General features: G+C 31.0%; 4 protein-coding genes across 4 annotated transcripts; 1 reads left to right on the top strand and 3 right to left on the bottom strand.

The window, feature by feature from the left end:
* The first annotated feature begins 4,016 nt into the window (after positions 1-4,016).
* Positions 4,017-5,426, top strand: LOC107628786 (SBP (S-ribonuclease binding protein) family protein). Its single transcript, XM_016331387.3, has 2 exons — positions 4,017-4,569; positions 4,774-5,426. The coding sequence occupies exons 1-2, from the start codon at positions 4,231-4,233 to the stop codon at positions 5,269-5,271; spliced, it is 837 nt and encodes a 278-aa protein (XP_016186873.1). The 5' UTR covers positions 4,017-4,230; the 3' UTR covers positions 5,272-5,426.
* A 641-nt stretch (positions 5,427-6,067) lies between these two features.
* SAG18 (senescence associated gene 18) lies at positions 6,068-8,972 on the bottom strand. The gene is made up of 7 exons (XM_016331386.3): positions 8,642-8,972; positions 8,378-8,477; positions 8,173-8,293; positions 7,954-8,075; positions 7,460-7,581; positions 7,218-7,377; positions 6,068-6,470 (listed from the first exon to the last, which is right to left on the bottom strand). The coding sequence occupies exons 1-7, from the start codon at positions 8,766-8,768 to the stop codon at positions 6,356-6,358; spliced, it is 867 nt and encodes a 288-aa protein (XP_016186872.1). The 5' UTR covers positions 8,769-8,972; the 3' UTR covers positions 6,068-6,355.
* Positions 8,973-9,653: 681 nt separating this feature from the next.
* LOC107628787 (chloroplast protein FOR GROWTH AND FERTILITY 2) lies at positions 9,654-11,895 on the bottom strand. The gene is made up of 2 exons (XM_016331388.3): positions 11,425-11,895; positions 9,654-10,778 (listed from the first exon to the last, which is right to left on the bottom strand). The coding sequence occupies exons 1-2, from the start codon at positions 11,716-11,718 to the stop codon at positions 9,939-9,941; spliced, it is 1,134 nt and encodes a 377-aa protein (XP_016186874.1). The 5' UTR covers positions 11,719-11,895; the 3' UTR covers positions 9,654-9,938.
* Positions 11,896-13,331: 1,436 nt separating this feature from the next.
* Positions 13,332-16,731, bottom strand: LOC107628788 (putative CDP-diacylglycerol--inositol 3-phosphatidyltransferase 2). The gene is made up of 11 exons (XM_016331389.3): positions 16,605-16,731; positions 15,995-16,134; positions 15,515-15,599; positions 15,367-15,416; positions 15,051-15,090; positions 14,891-14,935; positions 14,736-14,801; positions 14,510-14,624; positions 14,369-14,425; positions 14,170-14,268; positions 13,332-13,627 (listed from the first exon to the last, which is right to left on the bottom strand). The coding sequence occupies exons 2-11, from the start codon at positions 16,071-16,073 to the stop codon at positions 13,568-13,570; spliced, it is 696 nt and encodes a 231-aa protein (XP_016186875.1). The 5' UTR covers positions 16,074-16,134; positions 16,605-16,731; the 3' UTR covers positions 13,332-13,567.
* Positions 16,732-19,652: the final 2,921 nt, after the last annotated feature.

Raw genomic sequence — 19,652 nt, 5'->3', positions numbered from 1 at the left:
TGACCCATCAAAAATAAAATTATACCAAGTACTATGTATTTATAACTTCTGGATCATCCACTTAAGAAAAATAGACACCGCCAAACATTTTAAAACTTTTTTTTTATATAATTTAACTATGGTCTATATGCCTCTATGGTGGTTGGAAGCATGTTTATCTTAATTATTAATGGTGTGTTGACCACCTAGTTAAGATAAAATTAAAGCACCAATTGTAACTTGTATTGTGTTGGAATAATGATGATTAAGAAAAACAGTTTCAAAAAATATTTTAGTTAACATAGATTGGTAAAATTCTCATATTATATTAAGAGCATCTTTAATATTAGTTTTAATTTTATTTCATTTTGAGTCTTAAAAAAATTAATATCTGTGAAATTATATGTCATAAATAATAATTTAAATTTAAAAATAAAATTTGCTCTTTCAATAATACGTATTAGTTTAATTAAAATTTTATATTATTTTAAATTATTTCATCAATATAATTATATGAATAATAAAATTTTATTAATTTTTTATTAAAATAATACTGTATTTTTAAAATAATACCGGTTTTATTTTATAAATCAATTTTAATTCTAAAGCCTCTAAATTGAAAATGTTCTAAAAAGATTCATTATCTTGATTTAACAACAATTCTCTATCTTTAATTATTTTGCAAAATCAAAGTTTTGAAGTAAACAATTTTAACGTTGAATGACTAACCATAGTAGTTGCACAATTCCATTATGTATCAAAGACTCTGGTGCATTATTGAATAACAGAGATGGGACAAGTGTTTAGGAATATTGTATAACTAATTCATTTTTTTAATATACAAGTTACACGAACAAAGCATGCACCCATTGCCCATTACCCAAAGGAAAAGGAAAAAGATAAACAATGATTATGCCAATATAATATAACATAAAACTTAATGAATTAGGTTAATTGAAGAATAATTGAACCATTTTTTATGTTGTAATTGCATAAGAACCGCCCAAGATGACTAAAATTATGAGTGAGTTTATGGAGTCAAATGTGTGACCTGCACATGAATCCATCACCACTCTTTAAAAAGTCTCCAACATTCATGTCTTCACCTCCCCACACTATTTTGTTATTATATACTTCTTTTTTTTCCAATTATTTATTCATGTTAGTTCAATCTAAATCAATTCATGGTGTGTGCTTTCTCCATCTGTCCCACTTTGGCACTATCAATCCAAAACAAAATTAAATGTTTGCCTAAAGAATTGAAGAAAAAAGAGAAGTGATGATGACTTTTCTCAAGCACCTTGGGAAATGCAACATTTAATTTTGACATACTATAAAGTAGTACTTTAATGTTTCCGTGATTTGGGATTCCACCGTAATATGCATCAAAACGTTGTGGACTGTGGGTCATATCATACGACTCCATGCTTACATTTGTGGTTTAAAATTTTAAAGTTTTAAACTTCCCAAGCAGATAAGTCCAACGTAACGTCCAAATTAAGTTCTAGAGATTGTCATCATCATTTATTTTAGAGTTTTGATAAGGAGAAAGATTAAAAATATGATAAAAAATATTTTCTAAAAATTATTAAAAATATATATTTTTTATATTAATTTTTTTTAAAAAATTATTATTGTATATTTAAAATATATTCTTAAGATACAAGTTAGATAAATTTGCTATTGTAGCCTAAATATATGCTATAGTTACTATTTTGTTATAATTAGTTATTTTTTTAATACATTAGATCAATCAATTACTCAAGTTATTTGAATTAATCTTATCTTTTGGTCATTAGCCATATCATATAGATTTGAATCTTTTAAATTTTTGTTAGTGTGATCTCATCATTTATTTTATAGATTAGATTAAAAAAAATATTAAAAAAAATTATTTAAAGATAAAACATTATATTTTATAAAAATTTAAAATTTAAAAGATTCAAATTCATATCATATTAATTACAAAAAATGTATTCTGTGGATTCGGATTATATTTTTAAGGGTAAAGTATATTTTTGTTCTTTAAGTTTGGCAAAAATTTTAAAAATATTTTTAAGTTTTATTTTATTTTAATTTTATCCCAAAAATTTTTTATTTGTATCAAATATACCATCGACGGCTAAATTTTCAAAAAATTTAAGATCAATCTAACAATAATGTATGAAAATTATGCTTAATTTACTTGTGTTAAAGGGTTGTTCTTATGAAATTATTATTGAATCAGTTTTAAATTTTTTAAAAAATTAACCATCATGGATATATTTAATGTAAATCGAAAACATTTAAAACAAAATTAAAACAAAATAAAACTTTAAAATATTTCTAAATTTTTTGTCAAACTTTAGAAATAAAAAATATACTTTACCCTATTTTTAACAACTTAGAAAAATCAATCCATAATCTGAAGAGGAACAACCAAATTAGTCTTTTAAAAAATGGTAATGAAATATTTTAGATTTTAATACATTTTAATTATTAAATTTTTATTTTATGGGACAAATCAAATTTCATATATTTATCTATATAAAATTAATGATTTAAAAATTTTAAAAATTCTTACCTTTTTATTTTTTATTTTTTATTAAATAATAATATAAACTATTTTGAGAATTGGTTTGTGACTTTGTGTAATTATTATATCGGTTGTAACTTGTAGAAAACCGAAACACAAAATAATAATAATAATAATAATAATAATAATAATAATAATAATAATTTACCTACAATTTATTGGTAGATAATTACCAATTCCTTCCTTATTGTCATTATGATAATTGGATAACAATCTTAAGCTTACTTTTTAAGTAATATTAAGAAACAGATATTATTATTTTTTATTTTGATAATATTATTCTTTATTAACAACAATACGGACAAATATAAACTAATTTTAAAAGTATTCTATATGGAATTTTAAAAAAGGAAAAGTCTAGGAGGCAATAATTTTATTGAATTTTGGCCATATAACCAGCAGAGAAAGGTGAGTTATTGGATGAAATCTCACACCATTAAATCATCATTGATGATTATTTGATAGCTACTAATCACAAAATTTGCTGGCCCTAGCATCGCTCTTTAAAAAAATAAGAAGAAAATCCAACAAAGCCTTCGAATTGACAGCTAAGAATTCGTAAACAAAGGATTATTAGAAATCTACAAACACGACAATATTTATGGAGAAAATATCATGCATGCATTATTATTCGTATTATTTGGTTTTCTATCCAACCATACATTACTTTTTCAAAAGAGTAACAAATGAAACCGACAAAATTTGTGTGAGTATATTTTTACTTTTCCAAGCTCTTGAATATGAAATTGAAGTCACAAGTTTTTGTGAGTTTCTGAGTGATCCGTCAGTTGCCAACCACTTGTTTGGAATTCAAAATGAGATGATAATAATTCTCAAATTTATTCAAAACGCTTCTTCTTCTGAGATCTCTGACCCGAAAGTGTAGTCACAAAATATGCATGTGGTACGTTGCAGCTTACCGCGTCCAACACAATATAACACCCTCTTTTTCCTTCTTTATATTTATTGCTTATAATATGAAAAATGTGAATATTAAAGTTACAAAATGAAAGCGAAACAAACTCAAACACACACTAACCTAATCCTACGCTATATTTTTCCTTTATAGGCTCCTGCTCCTCCTTCTATTTATTTTTATTTATTTCCTTTTCAACTTTCAACTTTCAATTTTTATCGGTTACTTTTTCTTTCTGCTCAATCAAAATCTATCCATTAAATGTGTGTCATTAATAATGTAACATTATGTTGACATATCACTAATATATATTATTTTTAATATCCTCTCTTTTACACAATAATTTAACTAGATTCACATGTTTAAATAATTTAAAAATTAATTATTTTTAATAATATAATAATACACAATTTAATATTTATACAATCATAAAAATTAATTCATATTTTAAACTATTAAATAATTTGTTTATTGTTATCTGCACAAGTTTTCTTTCAACTTTTTCTTTCAACAGTTTCAAACTTCAAATATCAATGAATATATATAGAGAGGCACATATCACTGGCTAGAACTTCATTCCACATACAGCTATCATCCCCACAATAATAGCACACCCTATAAACCGCCGAGAGACCGTGAAAAAATAAACTATTTTCATCCTTGAAACTTTATAATATATATGTGCTTCAACATTAACTGAATCTCATTTGGGCATGCTGAATTAAGGAGATTTCAAGAAGAAAGCTTTCCAAACTTTGATATGGCGATACAAGCACAGTTTTATTGTTCGAGTAACAACAATGATGTATCTCCGTTTTGCAACAATGGTTATTATTGTGATGATGGACTCTTTGATTCATCATCATGTTTTAATCTTCAACAACAACATCATCAGAAAGAACAATTACAATTGCAACAACGTTTGCAACAGTCATACAATGAAGATCAGATGGTTGGTTACGATGATTTTACTAATCTCTTTTATTATGATCCAAAACTCAACAACAATCACCATTCAACACCATCAAAAATTTTACCTACCTTTGCTGCTCAATATGATATACAGAGAGACCAGGTTGATCATTACATCAGATTAGAGGTTAGGATTCAAATTTATTCTCAAGTATTATATTCTTTGTATTGTTTCAATGTGTTATCAAACCTGCATTTGTATTTTGCCTTAAAAGTTAATAATATAAAAGAAAATTGTTTAGTAGATAATAATATAAGACTTGAAATTCCAAAGCAACAAACTTTTTATAATATATTTTTTTTCTAATCATAATTTTTGTATGATGGGCAGAATGCAAAGTTGAGATTTATGCTACAAGAGCAAGATAAACAACAAGTGGCATCATTATTGAAGAAGTTTGAATCTCGATCACTCTCTATGCTGATGGAGAAAGATGAAGAGATAGCACAAGTTTCAATGAAAAGGATAGAATTGGAAAATTATTTAAGAAGACTAGAGGCAGAAAACCAAGCATGGCAAAAAGTAGCACACGAAAACGAAGCAATGGCATTGTCTTTGCACAAAACATTAGAAGAGATGAAAGAAAAAATGGTAGTGGGAACAAAGGATGAAGAATCATGTTGTGATGAAGCACACTTTGAAGAAGAACATGATAATCTTAATGATAATATCATGATGTTATGTAAAAGTTGTCATTCTAGGATTTCGTGTTATTTATTTCTTCCATGCAGGCACCTTTCTTCATGCAAAGAATGCGAGACATTTCTTGAAGCTTGTCCTGTTTGTGGAATGCAAAAAAAAGGTAGTATAGAGACTTTGATTTTCTAATATAGGCTTTAAATTTGACTATTCATGTTTATTTTTTATTAACTAGTAAATATTAGGATCCATGATGTTTACAAGCAAGACTTTTTGATTTTTTGAATTCTCTTTGGTTTACTGGATGTATTTTAAAATTATATTGTTACACTATTTTTTAAAAATTTACTTTGTTAGCAGAGATTTAGAGATAATAAATATAGTAGTAGAATATGAATTTTATTTAATTTTTTCATAAAAAAATATGATTGATTTAAAAAATTAGTGATGATTAAAGTGTTATTCTTATAAATGTCAACTATTTATATAAATAAAATTAAAAAGTTATAATTTTTTTAATTAATAAAAAATACAACACTCCTTAAAAAGACTATTTAAGGACAAGTCTTTTGAAATGTATACTGATTCCTAACGGAAAATTGTATTAATAAGATGCAAGTATCAAGCAAATATTTAGAATGATATAAGTGTTTTAATTAAATAAGATGCAAATATCAAGCAAATATTTAGAATAATATCAAAATATATAAAAAAATATTTTCTCCGATAGATAATAGTATAATAACAATTCCAGATTCTATCATAACTATAAAGAAAAGTCACCTTTAACAAATCAATTTCTTAGTCATTAAGGGGGCTAAATATTAATGTATTTTCAACCATATCTAACATAATTTGACATTTTCTTTGAAAAGATTTTATTATAAGGTGATAAACTCTATTGGACTATAGTGTATACCTTATCAACTAGAGCTCGTAATTTCAGTAACATTTCATTATCAAATGCTGAACACTAATACAATTAGAAATAGACAACACTTGACTATCACAGATTTTCAATAGTTCTTTTATGTGACAAATATCATGAACTATACATATTACAAACTATAAGCTAAATTGTTAATTACAAGTAATGTTATCCTATGGAACATTATTTGGTAGTGAATAATTTTGATGTTTTGTAAAACAAATTATACTTGCATCCAATGATTTGTTCACACTTCACACCCTAATGGAAGCAAGTAAAAAGAAAAAAAAAAAACTTGATACATCAAAATTAAGCTGTTCTTCTCAGTAAGAAAGAAAAGAGATGCTATTGGGGCTCCTCAACAGGCACATTTGAGTAAGATATAGTGTAGCTCTCAACATTGGAGTTACCCTCTCTGTACTTGGTCCATGAAACTCTCCAGGTTTTAAGTAAACTTTGCCTGCATCAACATCACAACAATAAAAAGAATCAACATATACAACTGAAAAAGAAATTGCAACTCCTTTGTTCACGCGAAAACCACGGGTGAAAAGGCACAGAACAGTTTGCTTTGTCGAATAATTAGGGTTGCTAAACTAGATGGATGCCTAGTCCTTATAGCCCTTTCTGACATGAGTAGTCACAGTGATGCAGCCAAACATGCAACTGAGATTTGCATAAGTTTTGGCTAATAAATTAGTAATGCAAGATAAAGCATATGAAATATAACACTAGTTATTGTATCAATATCATGTAATGAAGGAAAAATTATAGTAAGAGGGATACAAGACAATAAGAGCATAGATTCAGTGAAAGTTAATGTGTTGCCTAAATAATTTGTAATCAAATGAAACAATTGGGGCAAAAAAACGATTTTATAAAATAACTACAAGATTTATTAGTCAAACAGAGAAGGGGAAAAGTATATTCAGAAACAAGATTTCCTTTCTTAAAGTTTGCTAACATTACTTTCATATTTCCAAGCTCTATCAAATCTCATCAGCCATATTGAGAAATTAAAGAAAGCACATCGGATAGAACTAAAGGCTCAAGCTGAATGCAGAGTAATTTTGTGTTGACTACAATACTATGTCACATGTTTCCACAGTTAGAGGCTGTATTCTTGCACTCAAATCAAGTTTTGAAAAGAACTAAATAACTAGTAATCTAGTTGTAGGAAGTTTAATGTAGCAGAAATGCATAATACCTCTCTGAATCAACACTCCTCTTTGCAAGCATTAATGTCAAAAAGACAGGAACCATAGCTGCAGACAAATGTTTAAGTGTGTGACCACTGACAATATGATGAGTCCATTCATAGATCACCTTATCAGCAGCCTCTAGCACCTTCGCTAGAAGATAAAACCCTGTAAAAGAGTTTATTTAAATTTTAAGCATGATCAGTAGTTGGAATAAACTTCAAAGTGTTACTGTCTCACGAATCCAAACCTGCAGCCCAGAGCCAGTAAGTTGAATGTGTGTACATCGGAGGCAACAAAATAGCCATGAGAGGAATGGCGATGCACGGAGCAAATTGGACTACGGCATATGGACGGAGGTCATCAAAGAACCTGGATTGTGTGGAGGACAAGATTAATCATATCAATAGTTGAACTTCAGAATCAAATTACTTTGCAATTAACCTCAATTGGAAATTGTTTAAAGGAATCACATCATCAAAAAATAACTATTCTAACTTCTGCCATAATATAAAGTCTCCATAATATTGGCTGCCACAATGAATCTTGTAACCATTTATGGAAGATATGTTTTAGAATTGGCAGATAATCTACAATCAGTCTTTACTTTCAGGGGAAAAGGAACGAATTCCATCAACAATATGTGGAAGCAAACTTAAATCCATGACCTTAATCAAGGAATGGACTTCCAAATTCCAATAATATAAAGGACGGGTACATAATAGAACAAATGAGTAAGCTTGCCTCCAATACACAATGCTTATTATACCGATCAAAACTAGAGGTATAATTGAAATCATTCCCTTCCTCTCATCGATCCTCTCGATGATGAATATCGCCACAATTGATGTAAAAGCAATAGTCATCTGTAATAACAAAGTGTTTCCGGATGAAAATTGACAAATAAAACTAGTGAAAAAAATGTGGGGAAGTCTATATTCATCTTCAACGAAAGGAACTCACAGGCAACCTGTCCCACACAAGGCGAGCATCATCCGGCTTGAGATGATAGTATGAAGATCCAACAGCAACTGCGGCCACACCAACATAGAAGCATGTCCAACCCCATAGTTCTCCTTGCAAGCTTTGTGGCACAAAGACTTATATCAATATTAACAGCAAGTGCACACAGAAACCAATTCCCTTTTATGTAAGTCTAAGACACTACCTGAGCTTGAAATAATTTCCATGGTGACAGAGAATAACCCCAATAAGGCCAATAATCATAAATGGGAAATTTGATATCACATTAAGTGCATTAGGAATGCCTGCAAATTAAGAGAAAGTATAAAAATATGAAAGATCCTCCAGCCAAGTTCAAATTTAAAAGTTTGAACTTAGATTGAGCTCAAAGGGTTAAAAGTAAACAGATAAATTATGGAGTTGAATAAGAAATTAAGAAGTGAGGTAGAAAAAGCGAAGAGCGGGTTACCAAAGAAGGTGCGCTGGTCTGCGAAATCATGGTATTCTTGTGATTGAGGAATGGCTGGGGTAACGATCATCAGCACTACGAAGCAAACAACTGCTACTACCCATGCCAAAACGGTGCGTTTCCTCATATTCGTTCCAGTTTTCGATTCCCGCTGTTAAACCTGCAAAATTGGTTGCTTCGGCAGTGGAATTTAATTGAATTGTGTAGAGTGTGAGCTGTGCCAATATGATTCTGTTTAGTTTGCAATCGCGGATGAAGACGACGAAGAACGGTGTTTCGTCTTTGGACGCGATACGGTGTCGTTTTTGTCTTGGGTAGGATTTGGGCCTATTGGGCCGTCGAGTGAAACCCACATATATTATTTTAACAACCCTAAAATAGAAGACAAAGAGAATAAAAACACCCCATAACCAAAAAAAAAAAAAGAGAATAAAAACACCTGACCTCACAAAAAAAAGAGAATAAAAACAAAATGGAAATGCAGATTCCAAATTCTGTTCATCAAAATTGGCGACGCCTTTTTTGACTAGCTAGTATTTAGTTAACAGTTCATTAAATTGAAGTCGTTCATCACCATTCATCCTTGTGGTTTCAGATAATACAACAAAGTGTTGACTTTCTTATTCCCTGTTCAGTGATCTAATATGAATGAAGGAACACAAAGAAGCTTTAAAATTTGATTATTTTCTCTTGGAAGAGAAACGCCTCCTTTTTTTTTTCTTTTTTTTTTTTTCAGTATCCTTCGGTTTGGAATGATTTGCTGCAAAATTTGAGCTCCATTTAAGGATTTGTGATTGACCAATGATTTGTCCGTCACTTGTTTAAGCGGACAAATGAGCTAACCACTTAACCGGTTGAAACACCTCCCTTTTATAATGCTTAAAGATTACACTAAATAAAACTACAAAATATAGGGTCTGGCCACAAAAATCAATAGTGATTGATGCAATGATCTTGCAAGTTGTGAAAAACTGATCAAATTTTCATCCTGATGTTCAAGCAACAATCATAATAACCTCAGTGAACACCCTTTTTGTGAATTTAACTTGAACTCAACAAATCACAACCAGGTAGTAGTTCTAAGATGCAGAGTAACTGAAACTACAAAATTAGACTATACATGTACATCCAATACTCAGAAGCTTAGAAAATAACATTTAAAACAATCAAACTCAAATATCACTTGATGCGTGGATAATTATCTTGCTCCAGAAGACACCCTAATTTTATCTTGACACCACAAAACAATGTTCATAATAATCAAAAGGTTCCTTGCTGCTAAGTGCTAAGTGATGTATTAGTACAGGCTGAACCCGAAAAACTGGCTAATGATAATGGCACACCCAAGGCCTATAGCTACAAGGGAAGAAGCCCAAGTGAGCTTCTCAGTTATTCTAGGTATTCTATCTTTTAGTGCTTGGCTACATGAACCTATAAATACCGTGTAGCTACCCATTGCTACTACAGTTCCAACTAAGAACATGATGAGAAATGCAGCGCCGGCCACACGCGACGGCAAAGCAAGAGCAGGCAACACCATCATCAATGCATCTGGTTGCAGTCCATGAACTATTCCAGTGGCAAAAGTGGCAAAACCAATCTTCTTCTTTCCAACCGTAGGAGTATCAAGTGATTCGTAGGCACTGACATCACATTCACCATTCTCTAAGGCAACACAAGGGGTAGGCACTTCCGAAGCTTCCCTGATTCCCATAGCACCAATCACTAGCAGTGTTATTCCGACAACCCTGGTGCCCCAAGTTCGAATAATTTCTATGTGAAGTCGATCCTTTAGTAGCAAAAATAGCAAGCCGAAGATAACCTGACCAGCATCATGGCCACACCCCCAAAGTGCTCCAACAGCAGCACTCTCCATTCGGGTACGGCCAATTGACAACGGAGCCAATGCGGCAAGATGATCAGGCCCTGATAGAGTGTGCAAGCAACCAGCAAAGAAACCAGCCCAAGCACTAGTTAAGAGCTCAGTGCGCATTAGTTTTCCACCAACCGCAGCAGCGGCAGGACCACCAGTTTTGGCAGCGCCTTGAAAGGTTGCAAAAGCAGCTGGTGCCAAAGCTGGTTGGATTAAGAACAAAACCAGAGCAGATAGTATCACAAATGTCCGGGATGTTATTGCCTGAGAATAAAGTATAAAAAGATTATATATTTTTAACCTATTTTAAATAACAGGAATTGTACAATTGTATGTATAAAATCTAGTGTCTACAATTGTACATTGAGTACATATAATCTATACCATTATAAAGAGAGAATTGGAGTGAGTTTTATAACCGTTTTGTCTTCACCAATAATTTACTTTTTTTCAGATCCAGAACTATGTTAATACTAACATATTAACTATACACTAATATAGGATTGAGCAGTTATAAGGTTGCCCCACCATCTCTACTAACCCATCCAAACTAAGAAACTATTATCTAATTTCTGACCCATTTTAATTCTCTTCACCTCATCAGCATTTCAACCTACCACACTGCCACAATAACTAAATAAAAACAACACATAATTTCAGAACTTCTAAACTTTAATTAATCTTTCAATATTATATCGAGCATAAAAATGTGGATTCATAAGCAAGCAAGTAACTTTAGATTAAAAAGCCAAGTTTGTTTGTAATTTGAAACCAGCTACAACAACTTACCACAAACTTCGCAAATCCAAACCGAAAGCATTTGAAAAATAAAATTCAAAGGACCTTAATTTCGTCAGAGGAATATTCTTCCATTAAAAAAAAATCAAACGTGGCAGCATAAAGCACGCACCTTTGGCTTTTTGGAATCATCCGGAGTGTTCTGAGCGAGGATTCGAGATTCGGGGATGGATCTATCGGGTAAATGATCCGAGAAGGGTGCAGAAGAAGAAGAGAATAATAGAGAAGAAGGGTTTTCATGATTGGAGGAAATGGAGGAGACCCACTTGAATTGGCAGCGCGGTGAAGGGGAAAAATTGAATCTTTTGGAAGAATCAAATCGTAGGGTTCTTGGGAGGAGAGTGGAAGGTCTGAGATTGGTGTGAAGGGAAGGGACAGAAGGGGAAGAAGATAGAAGCCTATCCATGGATACGGCTTCTTTGTTTGGTTGAATGCGGAATGAAAAGAGGTAAAGTAATAACTAATAAGGCAGTGGTATGAGGTGGTGGTGGTTATGGAGAGAAAAACCAACAATGGACTTGGTGGATAAAGTCTAAGCACACAAACTTCAATTACCAAATAATTATCTAACTATGCCTTCCCTAATCCCTAGCACTTATTTTTTTCCTATTTTACCAATTTTTTTTCTATTTTATAAAAATCTTAATCAAATAAATTCATTTATTTAAAAGAAGTTGTACGTATGCATTTAATTATATATTATTATAAATTAAAAAATAAATATTTTTTGTAACGATAATATGATGAGTGTATTAAAGTTAAACTCCTTAAAAACATAATATACTAAATTTATTTAAAAAGCTTAGCAGTTAGTTGTACATATCTATCTATATGGAGGAAAAATTTCATTTATAGTTAAAATTAAAAGAAGGCGTCGAGGCTAGTCAAAATGATTTTAACTCAAACGAGTCTAAAATCTAAATCGTATTACAAATTTGTGGTTCAAGTCTGGGATTGTCCATCATAGACTTTTTTGTTTAAAATTTTGATTTGTCTCTAAGTCTATTTAAAAACTTGTGTAGCAAATCACAATAATAAACTTCAAATTTAACATAACATTAAATCAGAGGTAATTAAACTCATGAGTTCATAATTTAATAAAACAGCATTCAAATCTTGATTAGAATTCTAGTCACAATCACAAATTAAAGCTACGACTAAGCAACATAATGGTTGTCAATTTGTACGTGTGTGGGGGAAGGCGCAACTTAAAGAATAAGACACAGATATTAGATGCAGTGTAAGGTTTGTAACTGACTAGTTTTAGGCGCAGCAAGTTCACAGCTTAAAGTAAGTGTTTGTTTGGGTGCATTATTTTAATAAAAAAATTTTAATGTATTTAATAAATTTTTAATAATAAAAATAAAAACATTAAAAAAATAAAAATTATTTGTTTTACGAAATTATAGTTTATATTTTTTTAAATTTTTTTAAAAAAATATATTTTTTATATAATAAATGAACAAAAAATATTTTTATCTTATTTTACTTAAATATAATTAATAAATAAAAAAATTATATAAAATATTCAAATATAAAATTACTTTTACTTTTATAAAAAATCTTTTAAAAAATATCATTAAATTTTTTTTTTCAAAAATGAGGCTCAAACAAACCCTAAATCAAACTGAAGTTTAGTTGAAATATCTAATGCATAGTTCATACTTCTATAGTCAAATAGCTACTGCCAAGTGCCAATACTAAAAGTATAGATTACATTATTCCTATTCGACCGCTGAACACATGCTAGTAACCAATAAAATGCTGTTTACAAATTGTCCTATCAATCAAGTAAACAGCTACTACCCCTTTGTGTTTGTCTCGTCTATACTTGGCAAAACTTTGGTAAATTATAGCTGTACTATAATGTATCTATATTCTATACTTATCCACACCACTAGTGCTTGATATTAAGGGTCCCAATTTTTTTATTTATTTATCAAACCTGAGAGCCTTGCATTGCATCACGCTGTAATAGGAAATTGTGAGAGAGGCTTGAAGAAAACAGTATCCAAACCATGACACAAAAACAAGTGTTATAAAAAAAAAATGAAATGAACACGTGTTATGAGAATTGCCTACAGCCTGACAGCTTCTCTAGTTTATCCCTTCTCTATTTCTGTAAATTAAAAAAAAAAAAAAAAACTGGGCAATTTAAACAAAATTGCCCTTTAAGATAATAATTTATACTACCATCAAGAGTTAAAAACTTGATAAATGGAAAAGACAAGAGATTCATGTCCATGGATGAAACATCATTGCTTCTGTTTTTTGTTGATGTCATAAAGCACACATGCATCTGCTGCTGTCTTCAGCTGAAACCAAAAAAGGTCTTAGGGAAGATTTCAGGATTTAAACTAATTGACAACTAAAACAACCCAAGAGAAGGAATTGGAAATAAGTGCAAGCTAAAGAATAAATCAATTCCAGAACTTTCTGTTTATCACTAGAATGATAAAATCTAAACTATATAGGTCAACTACTAACTATTAAAACATTACTTAAAAGAGTTATTCAGTCATGTTCATATATCCAAACTTCTAATTAATTTCTAGTAACTAAATATATGCTGCATCCAAATTGCAGTAAGACTGATTGTCAATACTAGATATGACTTCAGTTCTACTGCAAACTGAACCAATGTCAATATTGGCTACATGATACATAACTAATACTTGATTGGAGTCCATTTTGAAAGTTTTGTACTAGCAAACCACAAGATGTGATGGTAGAAAGAAATTTTGAAAACCTTTTAAACCTCCAAATCTTCCGTTATTGTGATACTTAAAAGAATATTCCAAATCAAACAATATCCATCCTATGAGAGTATCTTTGCATAAATGTACCACATACGAACCTGAATCACATTTGTAAGCTGCTTGATTGTGCATCCAACAAAACTTGTTGCAATTAGAAAAGAGACTATTGATATCTTTTGCAGATTTGTTGCTAAAACCTGAAATAAAAGACAGTTGAGAAGATCAGATGATCTAACAAAACCTTCCAGTCACCTTAAGATGGTCTAATAGCATTTATAAGTCACTAAGTGCACTTACGTCCATCAATGTCTCTGTATGATTCTCCGAAAGATAAAAAAGGATTAAGTAAAGAACCTGCAGAATATAAAGGATAAGAACAAAAACTATATATTAAAGACATTTTCACAGTTTTTTAAATCAAGATGATATTACAGTTACCTCGCATGAGACGCAACAGTAAGCCATAAACATCCTATTGCCATAGTATAACTTGAAAAGCCAGTTACTACTGTCTTTTACATCTTTATGACTAGTCTTGCCCATCAAGAAAGTGCTGCATTTAAAGTGAAAACACAGCTAAAGAACATCATCCCCAAACCAGCAAATGCAGAATCATAAAATTTGAGTTACGGAAGAACAAAAAGACAAAGTTGACATGAATTACCTGTACATTTGCAGCCAGTGGCTAGCAATATCTAATGCTAGCAAGGACAAGAAGATTAAGCCAGGCCTTTACACAAATTCAGCACAAAAGTCAGGTTTACATGCCCATGCTTAAATGACAGCAAATTATGAATTAAAAAGGAGAAAAAATCTTACTTGTAAACTTGGGAAAGAACAACAAGTAGACAAGCAGTGCTAATTCTGATATTAAGAAAGCCACATTAATTCAAAGAACACAAAAATCAAACAATGTAAAGAACTATAAGTTTAACAACGCATTCTTTGGCTTGCAGAAACAGAAAGAGATAGAGATAACCTGTCTGTAACCATGTCCAGAACAGCTCCGAAGGTCGACACTGAATCAAGAAAACCAGGTTAATATTTATTTATCAAATAGACTAGTTACCTTTTTAACTAAACAAGTTAGTATAGAGGAAATGCTGTCCCACTCTGTGGTCAAGACATGCCACAAAGCCCCTAAGTCTGAACCCAATATATTTTTAAAACAACGTCTAATCATACCAGTTCAGCAAAACTTTACTAGAAAGAGATAATGTGTACATAACACTCGTCAAAAAATTATATAAACAGATAGAATAAAATTGGTATGACCTCTACAAAAAAGCTTATACCTTGATTGAATTTGCGAGCGGCCCAACCATCCACAGCATCACATACGAAGCTGGTAACAGAAAATAGCTAGATTATGCTCCAGATCCCATATCATTAAAGAAGAGAAAGTTCAAAAATAGAAAAAAGTGCATAAAAATTGTATCCCACCTGAAAAAATAGAGAATAGAGAACAATATTTTGTTTGTAAAACATACATGGAAAGCATAGCAGTTTAAAAGAACCCGGGTATATCCTGCATCATCACACACATGGTAAATATAGTGTACCCAATTACCCATGATGAATTACAAAAAGCAGAATCTAGACATGAGAGATATTTCTATAGGAATCTAATATGGACAGTGTTTAACTCTATTGCCCTTGAGTAACACCCTTTTGCTTGAAAATTCAGATGCAAACACATGGTATAATCCAACTAATAGCCTCAGCCCCCAAGGATGGTTTTCATGGATTCATGTTTTCCAAAACCAAATGAGACAAACCTGGTCGGTGTAGATTTTCCGCACTACTCTACTGGTGAGTCCTTTATCGAAGTTGAATGACTCCCATAATTTTAATAAACTCAATAAGCATTCAATGCATGAGAGAGATAAAAAAATGGTAACAATAGAATAATCAAATACCAACCTATGATATTAGGAATGTAAAGGTACACAGACAATTTACTAGGTTTTGATCCAGGTTTCGGGCCAGGTTTCTTGGCCATTGAAGCTCCTTTGTATTGGCAAATTGAATGGAGTATAGGATTGGCAAAATCAGATATTTATCTGCATATATACATGAACATGATGTACATGTCAACCATCTCAGAACATAGCTGTTCATCCAAGACAAATATTGAAAAAGGGAAACAAAATCATTTCATAGACCAAACACGTAAATATATCACATAATGAACTTTCTCAAATCCTATTCAAAAAAAGAAAGAACAATTGAACTTTGTCAGTTTATTATCTCCAAAAATCTCAAAAACCAAATCGAAGCTTCTAATAAAGTAATAATTATTAGCTCAAACTTGCCAGTTGTCGAAGATTTTGCGACAGAAAAATCAGAAATAAATGCAAAACACGTGAAGTGCCCTACGATTCCTTTTCTACGATACACGAAACTGAAAACTGCAAGAGATTCAAGAGAACTCAAACTCTATTTCTAAACGCGAATGGAAAACAGAGCAAAAGGAACCAAGTAGTTGAGAGGAATAGAAGATGGAAAAGGAAGAGTGATAAAAATAGTATACCGGCGAGTGTACGGCGGAAGAACGAGGCGAAGCCGTACGGAGCAACGACGGTTAGATTGGCAAACGGGGGAAGTGAGCAACGCAGATTATTCTTCCGATTAATATGCGCGCAAATGTACATTTAATTTAAGTTTTATTTAAGTCATACGAATAAAATTATTAATATTCAATTAAAAAAGGTTGTAATTATTTCTATAAATAAATAAAAAGAAAAAGAAAAGGAGAAAAGAGTGATGCTTAACTTAATTGCTTGTTGCTCGAATCTTGTCCTTTTACAAAAGCACATTATGTGTAAAAAAATGACGATAAATTTCTCACTTACCCTTTTTTTTTAAAGAATATTTTTTATATGTATATGTTCTAGTGGATGAACTTTTGAAGTATAACTCAATTTTTGTGTGGTTATAATGAATTTTTTTTAATAAAATAAGTATATGCAAAAGATACTTCAACGTTTAAGTTGAGGTATAAAAATTCTATGATTATAGAATATTAAATATCAAATAGAATTTATTATGTGGTATTTTTATAGGCATAAAGTTGATAAATAGAGTTGATGTTATAACTGTTAGTCATTAAGTCATAATAATGATTATTAAGATCGTCCGTTATAAACTTAGAATGAAGATAAATAAAGTTGAGTTATGACTCATAGTGCACAATAAAAACCGAGCCATAAGATGATGAATCACAGTTTTAAATTTTGTCTGCCGATCATATGATCCATGCTAAACTCAGAAAATAAAATAAGTTATAATTCAGTTAAAAGACAAATGAATAATGATATAGTGAGTCCCAAATTTAGTTGGATTATATTATATCGGCATTTATTAAAAAAATAATTCTGTAATGAGTTTTATCTGCTCGAATTAACTGTGAGATAGATATTTCATGAACATATAATAAGAGACTAATGATCATTTCTCGCTCATCTTTAATTTATGAGTATTGACTTGACCAAAAGATGTTGTGAAATAAATTATATGAATATGATAATAAATATACATAAATTATAGAATAAAATAAATAAACTAGTTACTCATATGCTTAATAGTGATATTTTGAATTATGAAATTTTAAAGGATTAATTTGAGGTTAGAACTATTTTGTATTGGCAAATTTGAATTTGAATTTATGATTTCAATGTTAAAAATTTTACATGTAAATTCATGAAATTGTTATAATAAGATTCAATATTTAATAAATGCAAGTGTTATTGTAGATGGATGACTTAAATTCAACACCTTACTTTTTTAGCATGTAATTTCAAATACTATGACAGAGAAATAGAATGACATTAATTGAATAAAAATGCATTGAAATATAGTGGTTACAAGCTACTATATTTATTGACTTTTGCTCCTATTCTTCTCAAATAGGAGCTTTGCTAGGAATAGTAGGTTCTAGGAATTGATATAGTAAGAAGAAAGAAATAGTTAGTCATGGTATCATGGAGGATAGAAAATGCATAAAAAGAAGAGTAAAATATCATTTTGTCCCTAATGTTTGAGGTAAGTCCTTTTGTATCATTAACGTTTAAATCATCATATTTGTATCCTTAACTTTTGTAAAAGTGATTTAATGTTATCCTGCTGTCAATTACACATCATGAGCTTTAGTTTGAGTTTTGAAAATCTCTTCTTGAAATTAGAATATAAATGCCTGAGACAGAACCGATGATATACTCCGAAAAATAGCTCATCAAAAGTTGAAATTAATCCCTACAATATTTACATAATTCATTTTTCTAGAGACATAAGTAAACATAAACACAAATAGTGGATACAATATTGAAATCAAATACATCCAAGTAAGACCTAATTGAGAATGAATATATCTAAGTGTGAATAATTGAAAAATACAATCTAATTTGTTAGTTTAATTGATGGCATGATAACACTGAATCATTTTTATAAATGTTGTAGATACAAACAGAACGATTTAAAAGTTATGGACACAAAGTAGGACTTACTCCAAACATTAGGGACAAAAGCGACACTTTACTCATAAAAGAATTATGGGTAGAGCATATATAGCTCAAGATCAATATTTTTCAACCGAACTTAAATGTTAAGATGTAGTATGTATAAGATAGTAATTGTGAGAGAGTTTGTCCTTGTTTAGATAAGGGTTAAGTACTAAAATCGTCTCTAAGGTCTGGGGTGAAAATTAAAATCGTCCCCGACCTTTTTTTGTTATTAAAATCATCCTCAATGTTACAAAACGTTATAAAATCGTGTGCTTATTAAATAATAAAAATAATTAAAAAATTAACACAAAACCTAACCCCCCAACTCCCTCACCGTAACCCCCACCCCTCACCCCACTCCGTCACCCCACCCCCTCATGCTGTCGTTTAGGCTGCCTCGGAGGTGCACCCGCCGCCGCTCCTGCGTCCAACCCGCAGCCACCAGCTGTCGCAAGCTTGCATGGAGGCACTGCCGCTGCCGTCCAGCTCCCGACCCTCCGCTGTTCGCTGTTCGAGTTCTTCCTGTCTCTTTCCGAAGCCGCCACTTGCCCCTGCAATTCTGCTTTTCTGCTTTTGCTTTCTGCCTTCTGCTTCTACTTCTGCTTCTATTTTTATTTGTGTTGTTGCTTCACCATTGTTGATTCACCCTTCACAATTGTTGTTGTTAATTTATTATTGGTGATACTGATTCTGATTATAGTAAATTAGTAATTGCTTCTTATTATTAGTAATTGCATGATGATGATTTGGCTATGGTGACAGTGGTGATGGTGGTGAAGAAAGGGAGAGTGAGGAGGTGCGAAGGGAAAGAGGTGATGGTGAAGAGTAGAAGAAGATTGGCCAAGGCTTCCTTCTCTTTCTCTGTTCTTCGTTCTTCCTATTTTTCTTTTTTCTTTTTTTAATTTTTGGAGAATATATACATGATTGATGATGGATTGTTGCTAATTTTGTGATTGATGTTATTGCTGAATTTTTTATTTATTTTGTGGTTAGGGGTAAATGATGAGGGAGAGTAAGAGTCTTGGGGAGGGAGGGAGAGAGAAAGAGACTTGGTGATGAAGAAGGGGGTAAGAGGTTTG

The sequence above is a fragment of the Arachis ipaensis genome, chromosome B3 (genome assembly GCF_059453495.1).
Source record: "Arachis ipaensis isolate K30076 ecotype BB chromosome B3, ASM5945349v1, whole genome shotgun sequence".
Taxonomy (NCBI): Eukaryota; Viridiplantae; Streptophyta; class Magnoliopsida; order Fabales; family Fabaceae; genus Arachis; species Arachis ipaensis.
This window is presented reverse-complemented; position numbering and strand designations above follow the sequence as displayed.